The sequence below is a fragment of the Notamacropus eugenii genome, chromosome 4 (assembly GCF_028372415.1).
Source record: "Notamacropus eugenii isolate mMacEug1 chromosome 4, mMacEug1.pri_v2, whole genome shotgun sequence".
In the NCBI taxonomy this organism is placed as follows: domain Eukaryota; kingdom Metazoa; phylum Chordata; class Mammalia; order Diprotodontia; family Macropodidae; genus Notamacropus; species Notamacropus eugenii.
Window position 1 is genome coordinate 301,489,013 of NC_092875.1, and position 17,628 is coordinate 301,506,640.

Here is a 17,628-nt window from a genome sequence, read left to right on the forward strand (position 1 = left end):
ACATAAATCCATTTCACAAAAACATAGATAATAAATACTACACATTGTTTTCAAAGCAATCCAGTTTTTCTATGCTTCCTTCTAGATTTTCTGTTGTTCTCTGCTGTTTTTTTATTATCTTTTTTCCTCCCTCCCTTCCCCCACCCAACCCCTACAGAAAGCTACAATTAAACAGCTTTATATTGAAACCTCTCTTACGTTCTGTGTACAAAGAAATGTTTTTTTCTCTCATTTTGTATTTAAGTTTAAGATAAATATTTTTTTTAAGTGGTCATGGGTGAACTGCACAGGGTTGAAAGCTGCCACTGAAGGGGTAGAAGGGAGGGCTCCATGGGGGTCCTATAAGGACAGAAGCATGAAAAGTCACAGATCCAGATTTCTGTGGAAGGAGCAAAAAAAGCATGGCAATGGAAAAGGCAAATTCCACATCGGACCTACATGGGCTACAGGTTGGCACACAAATAGGCTATGTATATCATTTGTATAAGTCGGATTTGAGGGAGAAAAGCATGGCTATTCTATGACCCATACCACATTAGGAAAAGTTCTTAAGTATAAATATGGAGCAGGAATTTCTATGTTCTTTGTAACGAGGGATCCCAAGCTAAGTCAGCTATGCTATATAAACATCACGGCTATCACATTTTTTCCCCTATGACACCAAAAGATGAATGTTAAAAAAATATAAAAATCAATGAGTAAGAGTGATTTCTCCTATTTTTTTGTAACATATTCTTTTCTTTGGTCTACCTTCAAAGTTCTCTTTGTAATTTAAAAGTATAACCAGTCTGAGAAAAGTTGTTAAGTCCCTGTGAGAAATTTCCTTGAAAGCAGTGGATTTGACATGTACAATGTAGCATGTCCTCTGTGGGTTGAGATGTCATAGGAGCACTTTGGGGATGATTGCTCCAGCCCTGGGTGAATCTTAAAGGGTGAAAAGAGTCTTCAGATGGGCAGACTGTTTCAGACAGGTTGTTGGGGGGGCATACTTGCTCTCTGCCTCTGCAACTCACTTTTTGAAAGTTCAAGTTTCAAAATAATGCAATTGAAAAAGGGCTCCTCTTAATGAGGCAGGGTTCTCACCCCTTTTATAAAATCATATATAATTCTTTATAAATTACATACAGAAAATCAAAGTTAAAAGAAACATAGGCATGGGTTTCTTTTGAGAAACTAGGATGAAAATAAGGAAATTAACTCTTACCAGGATCTTGAAGCAGGGTCCTCCTGCCTTTTTCTCTGTTCCATTCACCTAAGGGAGAACAATATGACATGGTCAAGATGTGATGCAGGTTATAAAAAAAAAGAAAATGGCATGACAGAAACTGGTATTGGCTTTGGGCAAGTAGATGAGAAAAATGCAATTCAAAAAGTGCCCCTTGGATGGACATGGACATGGACATGGATTGCTCCCCATGTGTGATACAAGAAAAGAGCAATGCATCTGTACTTAGAGGACCGAAGTGCAAATCCCATTTCTGTCCTTAATGACCTATGTGACCTTGGGAAGGTCATTTGACCTCTATGGACCTCTGTTTCTTCACCCAAAGAATGAGGCGGAGGAGAAGGGTTAGACTATATGACCTGTGAGGCCTTAAATTTATGATCTTAGGAAGGAAGCTGAATAGAAAAAGAGAAAAAGAGAAGATTAATTCTTACTGAACTCTTGGTGGGAGAGACTTCACTCGTAGAATGGATTCTTCCCATCTTTCTTTCTACTTTTTTTTCTTTCTCCTAAAAACCAAACCAAACGAAAACGTGCCATGTGATGACCAAACTTTGAGTTTTTTTGTTGATCTTTCTCTATTGGAGTCTCATCTTAGTTTAATTCGTAGTCCTGATGACAGAATGCCAACTTTAGTGGTTTCTTATCACCTCTAGGATCAAATACAAAAATTCTCTTTGGCATTCATAGCCCTTCGTAATCTCGCCTCCTCCCTCCTTTACAGCCTTCTTACACCTTTCTCTCCAACACGTACTTTTTGGTACTTTGACACTAGCCTCCTTGCTGTTCCATGAACAAGATGCTCTGTCTCTTGGCTTCCATCCTCTCTGGCTGTTTTCCATGCCTAGAATGCTATCTCTTCTACCCCTTGACTACTGACCTTACTGAACTTCTTTTAAGTCCCAACTAAAATCCCACCTTCTACAAGAAGTCTTCCATCAGCCCATTTTCATTTCAGTGCCTTCCCTTCCCCAACTCCTCTTAATTCCAGTACCTTCCTTCTTTTAATTATTTCCTATTCATCCTGTATGTAATCTGTTGTGAACACATTTGTTTGTATATTGTCTCCATTCATTAGATTGTAAGGTCTTTCTGCGCAAGGACTGTCTTTTGTCTCTTTTTGTATCCCCATTACTTAGCACAGTGCCAGGAACATAGGAGACTCTTAATAAACGTTTACTGATTGATGTTGAAAACAGGCCAGTGAAGAGGAATAGGAAAAAGAGGAACTTAGTCTCTGGAAACATTCATTCCACTCTTATTCAATGACAGTAATTAGTGAATTATTTATTGATCACTCATGATGTGCCCAGTATCTTGATAGGTAAAATAAGTATTTCCTATGAGTTATACAGAAGAATTATAAGATGTGATATCTGGTTGCAAACCAATTGGAGTTCGGTTCAGGCAACTCTGAGTCACATAAAATAAAAAATAAAAAAATTCTAAAATGGATCCTGAAGTGCCAATATCCTTCCAGCTAAGCTGTAACCTAAATTCTATTTTTTTGTATTTTTTTTTTGTAAATGTGACTTACTTTTCTATCACATCTTTTTGGACTTTTGAATTATTATATACTGATTGCTATGGTTTTGTGGATTTATTTTGTGTCCTGGTATTTTAATGAAGCTATTGCTTCAGTGAGTTTGTCTGCTGACTTTTTGGGTTTTCTAAGTAAACTATCATGTCATTTGTAAATATCAATAATTAGGTTATGCCCTTGCCATAATTTTAATTTTTTCTCTTCTTTATTACTATTACTAGCATTTCTAGAATTATGTAAAATAACAGTAAGAGAGGGAAATCCTTGCTTTACATCTCTATTTTTAGAAAAGCCTTTTAGCATTTCTCCATTGCACATATTAGTTTTTTGTTTTAAATATATACTTTTTAATTGTATTAAAATTGACCATTCTTACTGATTTCTTATGGCATGAATGAGTGTTGTTTTTTATTGAAGGTCTCTACTCTCCCTGCCCCTCCCCCCTGCATCTACTGATATAATCATAAGGTTTATGGTATTTTGGTTTCAATAAAGTTAGTTATGTTAATTATTTTCCTAGTGTGAATCAAATTCGCATCTCTGGAATATATCCACTTTGGTCACAGGAGTACTTTTTTTTTTCTTCCTCTGGCTATCTTGCTATGGTGTTTTTGATAGGATTTAATCTAAAAAATTGATCCCAATATTCATTAGTAATATTTCTCTTTAGTTTTCTTTCTTTGCTTTATCCTTATCAAGTTTAGGTATAAGGATATTTGTCAATCAATCAATAAACATTTATAAGATTTCACCTGTATGCTAGGAACTGTTTGAGGAACCAGGGATATAAAGACACACAAAAAGAAACAATTCTAGCAATCAAGGAATTTACATTCTATAAGGGGAGATAAACTGATACATTTTACAAAATAAATATTTTCTGATTTTAAAAAGTAATTTGGCAGAATTTTTTCATTTTTCCATTTGTGTAGTATAGGTATTAGTTACTCTTAAAATTTTTGATAGGACTTAAACATTAATGCACCAGGACCAGAGGACCCATCACTTTGGTAGTTCATTTATGATTTCTTCCATTTATTTTATCTGAGTAGTTTAAGATCTTTATTCCATGCTTTGTTAATTTGGATATTTTATATTTCTATAGGTAAGCTTCCATTTATTTTATATTTTTGTCTTTGGAGCATATAACTGTATACTGTTAATTCTGATCACTGTTTTTCTTTCTACTCTGTTGTAATGTAACCTTGTTTGCATTTTGATAATTTGACTTTTTTCCCATTTTTATTCTTATCAGGTTTACAAATAAAAAGCTTATTAATTCTGTTAGTCTTTTAGAGAATCAGCTTTAAGTTTCATCATTTCTGCCATTATTTCCATTGAATTTATTGTTTTCAAAATTTTCAATTTTATGCTTACCTTGAGTTTATTTTTTATGTATTTTAGGCTGCATACTCAATTCGTTCTTTTTGTTCCTATTTTATTAACTTATGTTCCCAAAGATACTTTTTCCCTCTCAGAACAACTTTACTTTCATCTCAGAAATTTTGGTGGGTGTTCTTACAATTATCATTTATTTACATAGCCATTAGGAGTTTCTCTGATCATTCTTTGATTCACACCGATTCACAGGAGGTCCTTATTAGATCTCCATTTATCTCTGTATCTTTTGTTTGTACTCTTTGTATTAATTACTATTTTGTTGCATTATTGTCCATAATGATTTGATGAATATTTCTCATTTTAACATTCATTTATAATTTCTCTTTATATTCTCTTTTCTTTTCATCATTAATTTATTACAACTTTTCAAAATTACAGTACTTTGATGCTAATTTATTCCCAGTGGAGCTCCCCTATTCCTGTTTACCTGTCCTATCCCAAGTTACTTGAATAGGCTTAAACTGTTAATTTCTTTTTGTACTAATTTCCCCATCTTTTGACCATTTTCAATCACCATCTAGTTTAAAATGTCTTGCCTTCTTCTCTCCTCTAATCTCTTAATATTTTTGTTTTTACAATGCTCTTTTCTTTTAATTTAGTCATTTTAAATTATGCTTAGATTTGCAGAATATATTATTTTGGAGTACAGTTTGAGTTCCTTTGATTTTTGGAATAAACTGATTTCTTATGACTGCTAAGTAATTATAGGTCATTCAAACTAATGTGAGGGTTTTTTTTTTTTTTTTGCATTTGAAGGTCTTTCTCTTGGCTGCATGTACAATTTATTTGTTGTTGTAATTATGAAATTTAACTACTACATGCCTTAGTATTTCAAACATTTTTTTCTAGGTAACAATTTGTGAATTAAATTATTTAGTACTTCATTGTTTATAATAAAAAAAGGTCTGAACAGTTTTCTTCTGTTATTTCCTGAACTATAGTATTCAGGTTTTTTTTTTTTTAACATCATGTTATTCTAGGAGATATGTGATCCCCAAGTTTATCTTTGTCCATCCTGTCCTAGTTTCTTTGCATTGTGAAGCATTCATGTGTTCCTTAACCTTGCTGCTTTTTGCTTCTATTTCACCAATCATTCACTCATGTATTTTTGTGTTCCATATCTGTTATTCTCTTAAACAGAATCTTCTTTGGTGAAAATTTGCACCATCTAGACAATGTTTTTTCTGTCTTTGTAGTTTTGAACTCAGCACTAAGGCTGATTCTCAGTTTGATTTAATTTCTAATTTTTTTCAGTGTTCTCTCTGGAATTTCTTGCTCTTGTTCCATGATCTCTGGAGAATCCTCAAGATTCTTACTTTTAGTGGTTTTACTTTGTAATATACTTGTTCAATGTACTCTAGACTTTTATTTTCATTTTTACTTAGCCTCTCTGTTGGCTTATGTCACTGTGAGCTAGATTTTTACTGAGGCATTCTCCTTTAGCCCTTTCAGTTTTTCAGTCCTTCCCTTTTATTCCTAATGCCTTGTCTATGTTTATTTCCCCCTCATTCTGTGACCCTTCCACATCTTCTACTACTGCACATATACAAAACGTGGGCATTTTCAGCCTCCCCACTTTAGGAATTATGGGGATCCTACATGATTCTTTTTCTAAAGTAACTTCTTTGTGGAGAGGACTGAGCCTAATGAATTTCTACTCCCCTTTCTTTTCCCTCAGGCAAAGAATCTATTTTCCCTCTTAATTTGGCTCTCTACCATGCTCTGTGCTATCTATATCTTCCTGCTTTGTTCTAGGTGCTTTTTCTTTCTTTCCATGGTCTTTACTGAATCAGCATCTGATGCCTCTGCTGGGAGGAAATGAAATTTTAGTTGAGTCATTTTCAAGGATGTAGCTCATGCTGGCTATGTCTGTACCATGGAGAGCTACAAGGTGGAAACTCTTAAAGGGTGTTCTAAGCATTGAAGATCTCTGATGTTACTGTCAAGTTTAAAAAAAAAAAAAAACTTGTTCAAAATTTCCAGCTTTTTTCCTTGTAGATTTATTTACTCTATATCTTACACGTGATTTCTTTTTTCTGAAAATTATTCAGTTGTGGGGATGTTTGGGGAAAACAACTACTCAGCCATCTTGCGACTGTGTGCTTTATTTGTTTCTTATTTTAAAGACTTGAACTGATACATTTCTGAAAAAGGAAATGTATGGTCATTTCAGCTTCCTAAAAAGCCCTGGAACCAACTTCTCTTGAGGCAACAATTCAGTTTTCCTCATAAGGCACTGCAAAGGAGACAGTGATTGGTAAGTTCAATTGTCCTCCAGATACTGAGAATAAGGACAGGGAAGATGTTGGAGTCCTTTGGCTTGTAGTGTAACATCCTTGCTACTCTTGATTACTTTGGGATTCTGGACCCATGTGATTTCAGGAATAAGTGGTGCTGCAGGAATGGGAAAAGGCAAATGTTATACTGACTCTCTAAAAAGGGAACAATATAGCATCTATAAACAATAGTGAGCATGAGTTTGATTCCTGGAAAAATTCTAAGAAATAGTATTAAAAAGATGATTAGTGTACACCTAGAAAAATAAACAGTGACCACAGAAAGGCAGCATGGCTTCCTCACGAACAGGTTGTTCTAAACTAAATTCAATGGTTTTTTTTTTACAAGGTTATTAGAAAGTTTTACCTATATTCTAGCAAGTAAGAATTTGTTTCTCAAGCTATGCTTCTTGATAAGATGATGAGGTATGGGTAGATATTAGATTCACAACCGGCTCAACAATTGGTCCAAGCAAAAGTCACTCATCATGGCTATTATTAGAAACTGACAATTCTTTGGACAGTTGTAAAACTTCTGGATCTAAGAGTTATTTTAAAGTAACTCTGTAAGAATTACTTTAAAGTAAATTTATAACAAAGAGAAATAACTCTACTGAGGAAGGAAAAGATGAGTTTTTCAAAGGAATCAATGTGGATGCATAGAAAATTTACCAATCAAATAGATTTTTAAAAAGATAGATACAGAATATAAACTGAGGTTGTCAAGGAATTCTAAGCTTTTTCCTTTTTTAAACCTATACTGAACTTAAGAAAATAAGTGACTCAGAAAAAGGCTAGGTCTTCTTGAGGTGAAGGAACTGATGATAACTGACAACAGAGAGAAGACAAAAGCTACTCCATTATCAATTTCTTTCTATTTTCTGTGCTAAGGAAAATGACCTTTGCATTAAAGAGACAGAGGAAAATGATTTATTGGGAGTAGATGCCCCAAATAAGTAAAAAGATAGCAAGAGAGAACTTATTTTCCCTTGATGAATTCAACATGAGTTCACAGGCCTATATTCCCTTGGCATACAATGAACTACATAATGGGGGTTGAAAGAACTATAGAATGGAGGTTGAAAGAACTAGAGAATGAAGCTGATCAGCTACTGTCAGTGATATTTGAAAATTTATAGAGAAAAAGAGGGTTATCACAGAACCATTTTAACTTTATTTTAAAAAACAGATAGAAAATTGAATCTGTAAACTGTAGGCATGGAGTTAGATTTTGATTACTAAGAAAACTTTAGAATATATTATTAATGAGATGATTGGTTCTCATACACACATACAACATATATATGTATGTATGTATTAAGAAGATCCATTCCCCAATGGATAAGTGGTCAAAGGATATGAACAAATAGTTCTTAAAAGAAAAATCATAATCACTGAGCAACCATTCGGAAATTTGTCTCAAATCGCTGATAAGAGAAATGACAATCAAAACAACTTTGAATAGCAAAGTTGACATAAGATGCACATAGTCAAAGTTAGAAGGGCTGTGGAAAGACAGGCACACGTTGGTAGAGCAGTGAATTGGTCCAAACCATTCCTGAAAACAATTTACTATTACGCTAAAAAAAGTGACTAACACTCTCTGAACCAAAAAGTCCCTTACATTTACCCTGTGTGTATCTCTTTGCTTTAAACGTGTTTCTTGTAAACAACATACTGTAGGATTCTGGTTTTTAATTCATTCTGCTGTCTGCTTACATTTTATGGGTAAGTTCATCCCATTTACATTTGTAGTTAAGATAATTAATTGTATATTTCCTTCCGTGCTATTTTTCACTTGTTTATCTCCCTCTCTCTCTCTCACCCTTTCCCTCTTCCTAAGTGATTTACCTCTGATCACTCTCTTCCCCAATATATCCTCCCTTTTATCAGTCCCTTCTCCCCCTTCTATTATGCCCATCCTTTTTTTTTACTTCCTTAGTGGGTAAGATTGATTTCTATATTCAACTAAGTGTGTATGTTATTCCCTCTTTGAGCCAGTTTTGATGAGAGTAAGGTTTAAGTTTTGCCCATCACCCCTTCCTCCCATCTTCTCCTCCAGTATATCTTCTTCATGCCTCTTTTATTTGGGATAATTTTCTCCATTCAATCTCCTTCATCTTTCTTCCAATACAATTTTCTTTCTTACCCCCCTTTTTTTTGTTTTTTTGTCATACCACCCTATCAAAGTCATCTTGTATCCATACCTTCTGTCTACATATACTCCTTCTAACTGTTCTTATTGTAATAAAGTTCTTAATAGTTACAAATATTATCTTGCCATATAGAAATATAAACAGTTAAACTATCAAATTTCTTACATTTTCTCTTTCTTGTTTCTTTTTTTCCTTTTTATGCTTTCCCTTGAGTCTTGTATATGGAGGTCATGTTTTTTTTTTTTATTCAGCTCTGGTCTTTTAATTAGGAATGCTCAAAAGTCCTCTATTTCATTAAATGTTCATTTTTCCCCTTGAAAGATTATATTCAATTTTGCTGTGTAGGTGATTCTTGGTTGTAATCTGAACTAACTCCTTTGCCTTCCATTATATCACATTCTAAGCCCTGTGCTTCTTTAATGTGGAAACTGCCAAATTCTGCATAATTTTGACTGTACCTCCACTATATCTGAATTGTTTCTTTTTGGCTTCTTGCAGGACTTTCTCCTTGAACTGTGACCTCTGGAATTTGGCCATGATATTCCTGGAATTTTCATTTTGTAATCTCTTTCAGGTGGTGATTGGTGAATTCTTTCAATCTCTATTTCTCTCTCTCTCTCTCTCTCTCTCTCTCTCTCTCTCTCTTTGTCTCCCCCTCTCCCTCTCGATATGTATATATATATATATATATATATATATATATATATGTCAAGGCAGATAACTTCTTGAAAGAGATTTTCTAGGCTTTTTTAAATCATGTCTTTCAAGTAGTCCAGAATTCCTAAAGAATTCTTATATTATTTCTCCCCGATCTATTTTCTAGGTCAGGTGTTTTTCCAATGAGAAACTTCACACTTTTTTTTTTTTACTTTTAAAAATTTTGTTTTATCATAGCTAGATGTCTCATAGGGTCATTAGCTTCCAATTGTTTAATTCCAATTTTTGAGGAATTATTTTCTTTAGTGAGCTTTTGTATTTCCCATTTGTCCAGTTCTTTTTTTTAGGGAGTTATTTTCCTCGGTAAGTTTTTGTGTATCTTTTCCCATGCTATTGACTCTTTTTTCATGATTTTCTTGTACTACTCTCATTTCTTTTCCCAATTTCTCTTCTACTTCTCTAACTGGCTTTTTGAAATCCTTTTAAAGCTCTTTCAGGGATTCTTTTTGGGCCTGAGACCAAATTACACTTTTTCTCTGAGGCATTACATGTACCATTTGGACACTATTATTCTCTTTGATCCTCCCTTTCACCATAGTAACTTTCTATAGTCATACTCTATTTTTGTTTTTTGTTCATTTTTCTGTCTTTTTTTTGTGACTTGGTGTTTTTATGTGAGATTTGGGCTCTGGTCCTGCACTGTCCAAAGCTTTTTGTGCTTGGGCTCAGGGTCTTACTGCTGGCTTTCACTGGGCTTCAACGCTTAGCTGCTTGCTTCACTAGAGTAAGTTACCTTTCCAGCATGTACTGGAGGGTGAAGATGATCTGTTGGCCTCCCCTGGCTGTGGGGTTTAGCTGCCCATTTGCCCATGACTGGGGCCTTTATGCTCGGTTGCTATGGAAACAGGCCATCTCTGTTATCAGGCCCCAGGGGGTGAGGCCTTGCTGTTGGCTTCACTACTGGCTGCAGTAGGGTCAGTGGGGCCTGGAATGGAGTTGCTAGGGTGGGGCCCTGCTGTTGGCTAGCCTTGTTGCTGGCTGCACTACTGGTTGCAGTGGGGTCAGTGGGGCCTGAGTTGGAGTTGCTGGGGTAGGGCCCTGCTGTGCTGCCCCAGGGGCTGATGGTCTGTAGCAGGGCAGCACTTCTCCAGTAGACTGCCCTACACTAACAGCCCTGCAGCAGGCACCCTGCTGCTTTTAGACTTTGCCCCACTCAAACCCCAGTGAGACCAATCCATCCTAATGTGCGGACATTGTTCTTCCTTGTTCCTAAATCAGTTCTGAGGTGGCTAACTGTTTGGAAGGGAATTTGAGAGGACTCCAGTGGGTTCCTTCCTCACTCTGCCTCACGTTGGCACTGGAAGTCAATCTTATGCTTTTCTTTTGGAAAACATGGAGAGGTACGGGTTACATGATATACAATTAGATAGATGGAACTGGTTCAATGGCCAGGCCCAAAGAACAGTCCATCAGTCATTCCACATGAACTTGCAGGAAATCTCCAGTGTTCAAGTACTTAGCCTTCTGTTATTTCACACATGATCAGTTATTTGGATAATATCATAGGTATCATTCTTTATCAAATTTGCAGAAAAGGCAAAATTAGGAGGATAGTTAATGCTGACAGTCAAGATTTGAAACTATTTTGGCAAACTAGATCATGGGGATGAATCAAATAAGATGAAATTTTAACAGGGATAAATATGAAGCCTGACATTTATTTTCAAGAAACCGACTTCATAAGAAAGATGGAAATTAGTCTGAATAAGATCTGAGGATTTTAGTGGATTGAAATGAGTCACCGTTGATACTTGGCGGCCAAAAATGCCTATGTGAATTTTGGCTTGATGAACTGAGACAAAGCTTCCAGTAATAAAGAAGTGGTAGTCAAATTTTACTCTGCCCTAGTCACAAGATATCTGGTGTACTGGATTGAGTTCTTATACCACACTTCAGAAAGGACATTCATCAGCTGAAGGCCACACAAAGGAAGGGCACAGAGCCTTATATTCATCGTATATGAGGATCTGCTTAAAGAAATGAAGATGAAGCAAAAGTATGGGGGTGGGGCAGGGTGGGGCATGACAGCTGCCTTTGAGATCTTGGGGGAAGAAAGATTAGACTTGTTCTGTTTTGCCTCAGAAAGCAGAACTACAAACAAGGGGAAAAATGTATTGACTGAAGGGGAAGAAAATGCAAAGATGTGCAATTAGAACTAACGTCAATAAGAAGCTTCCTAGTAGCAAGCTTGCTGAAGGCAGAATGGGCTACCTCTTTAGGCTCCCAGTCACTGGAGGTCTAAGCACTAGAGCAAATGCGGTACAATTCACGAGTGGGTTTGTGTTGGGAATTCTTTTTTGACTGTGGGTTGGAGTAGATAACCTCTGTGCTAACTTCCAACAATGCATGATTCTATGACTGTTATACGTTCGTATCCCAGGACAAGCAGGATGGAAGTATAAAGATAAAGAAAGCACCAACCCAAGAAAATCTTTCCCATGATTTTCCATTAACTATTATCTGAACTCAGATAATGCTAGTTAAAATACATTTTCCCACAATAAAATTTTTCATGCCATCTCTGTTGTCTTCACATCAGAATCTTTACTTAACATACCTTGATTGTATTACAGAGGAGTTACAGTTTTCTGAAACTTGAAATATAAAAAAATTTCTTAAAAAGTTCAAAACAATGAAAAAAGAGTATCACAAGTTGTCAGAGAGTAGTATTAATTAATATGAGGGTAGTAAAGAGAAGTAAATGACATTAGTGCCAAAGGAGTATTTAGGAAATCAGAAAAATTGAATTCTATCCACACTTAGCTTATGAAGACTGGAAAATATCATTTATGGAAAATAAGACATATACACACACCTCCAAATGCCACCTAAATGTGCATTTAAAAGTATTTTAGATTACTTAATATGTAATAATTACTGAGCTTAGTTATGTGTATTGTAGAATCAGTTATAACTTATCATTGAAGGAATTGAGCATATTGCAGTGACTAGAACTCTGGACCAGGAATGAGAATGACTTGGGCTCAAATTCTGCCCTTGCCATTTACTAGCTGATTCGAAGCCAACATTCTAATTCACTACACCATGCTTGCTGATCACGTGTTCAAAGCGTTCTGCTACTAAGGGGCAGTTTGTTTTTTTGATTAAAAACAGGTATCACTCAACTTACCTCATCACATTTGCATGGCTTCAGCATCTCTAATGCATGATGTGAATATCCTTCTAAGTAATTGTTAAAGTGCTCACTGATATTAGCCTTCACAAGGTGCTTCAACTTACATGTCACATGAACTATAAACATAACTTCCTATTAAAAAAAAAAATGGAGAAATTCTGTCATTCACCTTAGGTCCTCAGAAGTTATTAGCTCCGCTAAGGATTCTGAAGCCCAAAGCTGCAGCAATTAGTTTCTTCCCACTTTTGTTCTTTATTCCAATAAAACATGTAACTCTTAAAACTATCTGTTCAGTAGACAGCAGCAGGCAGTCCTTCCAAATTGATTTAGCAATTACATAATACTTAAACAAATTTTTCTAGTATTAAGTTTCCCTAAGTCAAAATATTGTTGCTTAATCTGAATCATCAAATGACAGGGTTATTAACTTTTAAAACAATGTAATCAAAAGACGACTTTGGGAAGCTGTAACAGTAACTGCCTACTGGGCAGAGATTCCTGTCTTCTTGGACTCCAAGTAAGTAACTTCATTCCTCTCCTCCCATTTCTAAGGCTCCCTAAAATATAGTAGTGCTCTTCTAACAATCAAGTAATAGTGCAAATCTACTGTAAATGAGATTGCTGAAAATTTTAACTTTACAAAAAAAGATATATATATACGTAAATAAATATAAATCACAGGATTTATGAAGTGAACTCAGCAATGCTGATTTGAAAAACAAAACAAGAAAAACACCAAAAAATGAGTACTTAAAAAAACCCAACAGATCTCTGGAGGCTTAAAAAATAACACCAATAATACCAAGTGGAGGAGACAGTGGTTTTAAAGTTAACTAATGTTTAGGGAAAAATTTTCAACAGCATGCATCTGAGTTGTACTCATGAAATCTGTGTATGCATATATATGTAGCTGTAATGTCATTAACAACAATAATGATAATAATAAATAACAAACGAAGGACTGCAAGACACTTTACCTTTCTCATCTTATTTGAACCTCACAACAACCCTGTGAGGTAGAGGCTAGATTAGCCTCCTTTTATAGATGGGATTGAGAGAGGTTAAGTGACTTGCCCAGGGTCACACGACTACTAAGTATAAGAGACAGGATTTAAATCCATATTTTCCTGCCCCCGAGTTCAACAAATCCTCTATCTGCCGTACCTTGCTGTTCTCACAAGCATCGTCTTACATATTCTAAAGTTTAAGACATGTGCTTCCTGGTTGGTATATTCAGGTGAAACACCGTAACTTGAGATACAGACAGCAACATTTCTACCCAGTCAATACAAGACTGCTGATAAATTAAAACTATAAAATAAATCTAAACTACATGTAGACAGAATTGTAGGAATTATGAGTCTAAAATTACAAATTCCATAAGGCTTACTAAATAAATTTGCCTGATAAGGCTAATGTTAAAAAAATAAACAAAAGAAGAAGTCTCTAGAGAACTAACTCAGAAGGACATAAAAACTCTGAAAAAAATTATTTACCTTATTATCATCGCATGTGTGATTTTTTAATGAGCTATATTCTTTATTCGAGCAATTGCTGGCAACATCTGTCATTTTCTCCTGTAACAAATCATATAAGAATGGCATGGCTAACATGGAAAATCTCTAATTTTTAGCAGTTATAAGATGACAATTGATAACTGATTTTTAAATTATAACTTTAAGGAAACTACTTAGTAAAAACCTAATACACAGGTATATAATGGAATAAGCAGTTGGGTGAAACATATGACAAAGTGCCTATCTGGTGATTATTAGTAAGATAGAGATATGGACTTTAAATTTTAGAATCAAATTAAGATCATCACATACATCTCTGTGCCATGAACTTTCAAACTGTAATTACAGGAAAATAGAATTAAAGAACTTTCTGCCAATAAAAGTAGTTGAGTAAGGATTTGGTGGATTACTTCTCTGGCATCTATTCTTTTTTTAAATGACAGAATTATGTCTGGGATATAGGAGTATACATATGAATGATTTTGTTAAATCACATCTTCACTTCTAAAGGGGATGATTCAAAGAAAAAAAAACAGGCTTAAAATGAAGAAGCGATTTATAGGAATGTCAAATCAAGTCAACAAAGATTTAAGGGCCTATTATGGACCAGGCATTGTTTTAAGCAGTGGGGATACAAGGAAAGGCAAAATACTGTCCCCTACTCTCAATAAGCTCACGGTCTACTGGGGGAGACAACATGCACAAACAAGACACAGATGCGTTAAATCAAAGATAATAACTAATAGCACATATCTCTTGCTTTAGGTTTACAAAGTGCTTTACATACAAGTCATTTGATCCTCACAACAACCCATTTTATAGAATAGAAAATTGAGTCTGAGAGGTTACATGACTTGGCCACAGTCACATGGATAGTTGAATGTCTATACATCATTTGAACTCAGGTCTTCTTGACTCCAAGTCCTAGATTCTGTCTACTAGATAGCTGCTCCACAGAGAAAAGGCTAAGGTTGTGTGTGTGTGTGTGTGTGTGTGTGTGTGTGTGTGTGTGTGTGTGTGTACATACATATGCATATATATATGGAAGAATTTCATTTGATGACTTATGGGGTTGTACTCTCTCTGTCCAGCAAATTGGGAGTGACAGACTACTGGGTAGAGATCGTAGGGGCAGGGCTTCTGTGGAATTAATTCAATTTCACAAGTATGATTAAATGCCTACGATGAACCAAGTATGATTTTAGATGTAAGGGATATAAAGATAAAAATAAAACATTCCCTGATCTCAAATGACTTCTTTACTGATGCAGTGGAAATAAGGGTTGGGAATGTAGACAACACATACATATAAGGTAAATATAAGATCATTTGTGGACTCAGAGAACTACAAAATCTGAGCATTGGAGTGAGAGTCAGAGACCTTCTTATAAACACTTTATTAAATAACAATTCCCTCAAGGGGTCATGCACCTTTTGTTACAGACCTCCCAGAAAAGGGAATTTCAGAAGTAGTCCATCCAATTCTGGATAGTCCTAATTTTTAGGAAGTTTTTCCTTACATTGCTCTTGAAGGAAGCAAGAACACAAATATATGTTAAGGTTGGAGAAGAGGATGAAGGAAATCTTCGTGAATGAGTCTTGCCCTCTGATCATACCCTCCCATTGTTATCCTCCATCTCTCTTTGTCCAAAGATTCCTTCCTATAGCATACCAAGAGGTTTGGATTTCCCTGATCCTTAGGAAAAAAAGTAATCCTATGTTTCTCCTCCTTTTTCACATCCAAACATATTACCTCTACTTCCTCACCTCTTATTCATATCTTGACTCTTTCCAATCTAACTTCCAACCTGAAACTACTGTTTCTGAGACTACTAGTGGCCTTCATAGTCTTCATCTTTCTTAATCTGAAGGCTAGTCCTTCCTCCTGTGTGTGTGTATGATATACATTGAGTTTTCCTTTCTTGTTTTTAACCACTCCTTTTCAGTTGGTTTTGTTAAATTCTCATACTGCCTCCTTTGTCTCGGCATACTGTAGGGTTCTGGGCCCTATTGTTTTCTCTCTTTTCTCATCTCTATATAGGTAACTCCCAAATCTAGATATCCAGTAGCATATACTTCTGAACTCCAATTCTATATCATCAACTACTAACTGGACAACTCCACCTGAATAATTCATATCAACCAATTAAAGTCTGTGTTAAGCACCTGTATGTAGTACTATTCTGGGTGCAAAAATTGAAACAATCCTTACATTCTAATGGGGAAAGCAAAATATATATTACATAAATAAAAGGTTAATAAGTATAAACATATACAAAGTAGTTGAACATAAGCATCTCAAACACAAAATTTCTAAAGGTGATTGTCGTTTTCTCTCTGAAACTTACTCCTTTGATAAATGTTTCTATTGGTCTACCTGTTTCAGCATCTCCACTTTCCAAACCACATTTCACATGCTTGATAAACTGATATTCCTAATGGGCAGGTCTGATCATGTCACTTGCCTTATCAAGAACCTTCAGTGGCCCTCTATTGCCTCTAGTATAAAATACAAATTCCTTTCTTTGGCATTGAAAATCCTTCACAATCTGGCTTCAGTCTTTCCATCCAGATTAATTGCATATTGCTTTACTCCCATTCACATACTCTCCATTTTAGCTAAACTTACATGGCATTCTATTTCATCCTCTGCCTTTGCAGGAAGGTTTTCCCTCCTTACTCCCATCTCATAGACTCAATAGGTCTCTTTCAATCACAACATTTGGATTCCCTTTCCTATAGAAAGCCCTTCCTGATTCCTCCTTCTACACACCTTTTAGTACTCTCTGACCTTACAAAATGACCTTGTTATTTCCTTTTATATACTGTATTTACTTATGTAAAGTACAAGCTGCTTTTCCTCAGTGGAATATAAGCTTATTTAGACAGGTCCTATTTTGTTTTTGGTTTTGTATCCTCAGCACTGACCACAGTGCCTAGCATATAGTACATGTTCAATGAATGTTTGAGGAACTTATCTGAGTTGTGAAGACAATGCCTGAGATTAGTCTTGAAGAAAGAAAAGCATTCTAAAAGACAAAGTCAAGGATCTGCATGTGCAAATATTGTAGTCCATTTTGGCTGGAGTATGAAGTGCATAAAGGGGATTAATGTGAAATAAACCTGTAGATTTAAGCAATGTTATGGAGAACCTTATATACCAGGCTGAGTTATTTATATATTATCCTAAAGATATTATGATTCCACTAAAGATTTATGTGTAGAGGAGTGATATGGTCAGACCTGAGTTTTGGGAAAGTAATTTTGGGTGATGGATAATTTTGTGTGATGAGAAGTTGAGAGAGAAGAGAGACTTGAAGCAAGGAGACCAATTAGTAGGTTGTTATAGTGGTCAGACAGATGATAAGAGTTTGCCCTAGGAGAGCTAGGTGGCAAGGAAGAGCACTGGCCCTGGAATCAGGAAGACCTGAGTTCAAATGTGGTTTCAGCTACTTCCTAGCTGTGTGACCTTGGGCAAGTCACTTAACCTTGGTTGCCTCAAAAGAAAAAAAAAACCTTGAAAAAAAAAAGCCTGCACTTAGCCATATGAGTGGACAGAAAGAGATGGGTGTGACACATGTTTCAGAGGGAGAACTGATGTGATAAGGCAACTGCTTGTAGATGGGGAAGGAAAGGAAGAGTCTAGTCTGACTATAA

The 17,628-nt window shown here is 35.5% G+C and overlaps 1 protein-coding gene across 4 annotated transcripts in view; it reads right to left on the reverse strand.

Moving 5' to 3' along the window:
• Positions 1-17,628, reverse strand: part of IL7 (interleukin 7) — an 83,154-nt gene that overhangs the window by 34,730 nt on the left and 30,796 nt on the right. For 2 of the 4 annotated variants that reach the window (XM_072604942.1, XM_072604945.1), the window contains exons 3-6: positions 13,951-14,031; positions 12,449-12,586; positions 1,665-1,734; positions 1,205-1,252 (exon numbers count right to left, since the gene is read on the reverse strand). In XM_072604942.1, coding sequence (XP_072461043.1) covers positions 1,205-1,252; positions 1,665-1,734; positions 12,449-12,586; positions 13,951-14,031 — 337 coding nt within the window. Of the gene's footprint in view, positions 1-1,204; positions 1,253-1,659; positions 1,735-12,448; positions 12,587-13,950; positions 14,032-17,628 lie in introns of all 4 variants that reach the window. The other 2 variants (XM_072604944.1, XM_072604941.1) reach the window with 1 other exon arrangement.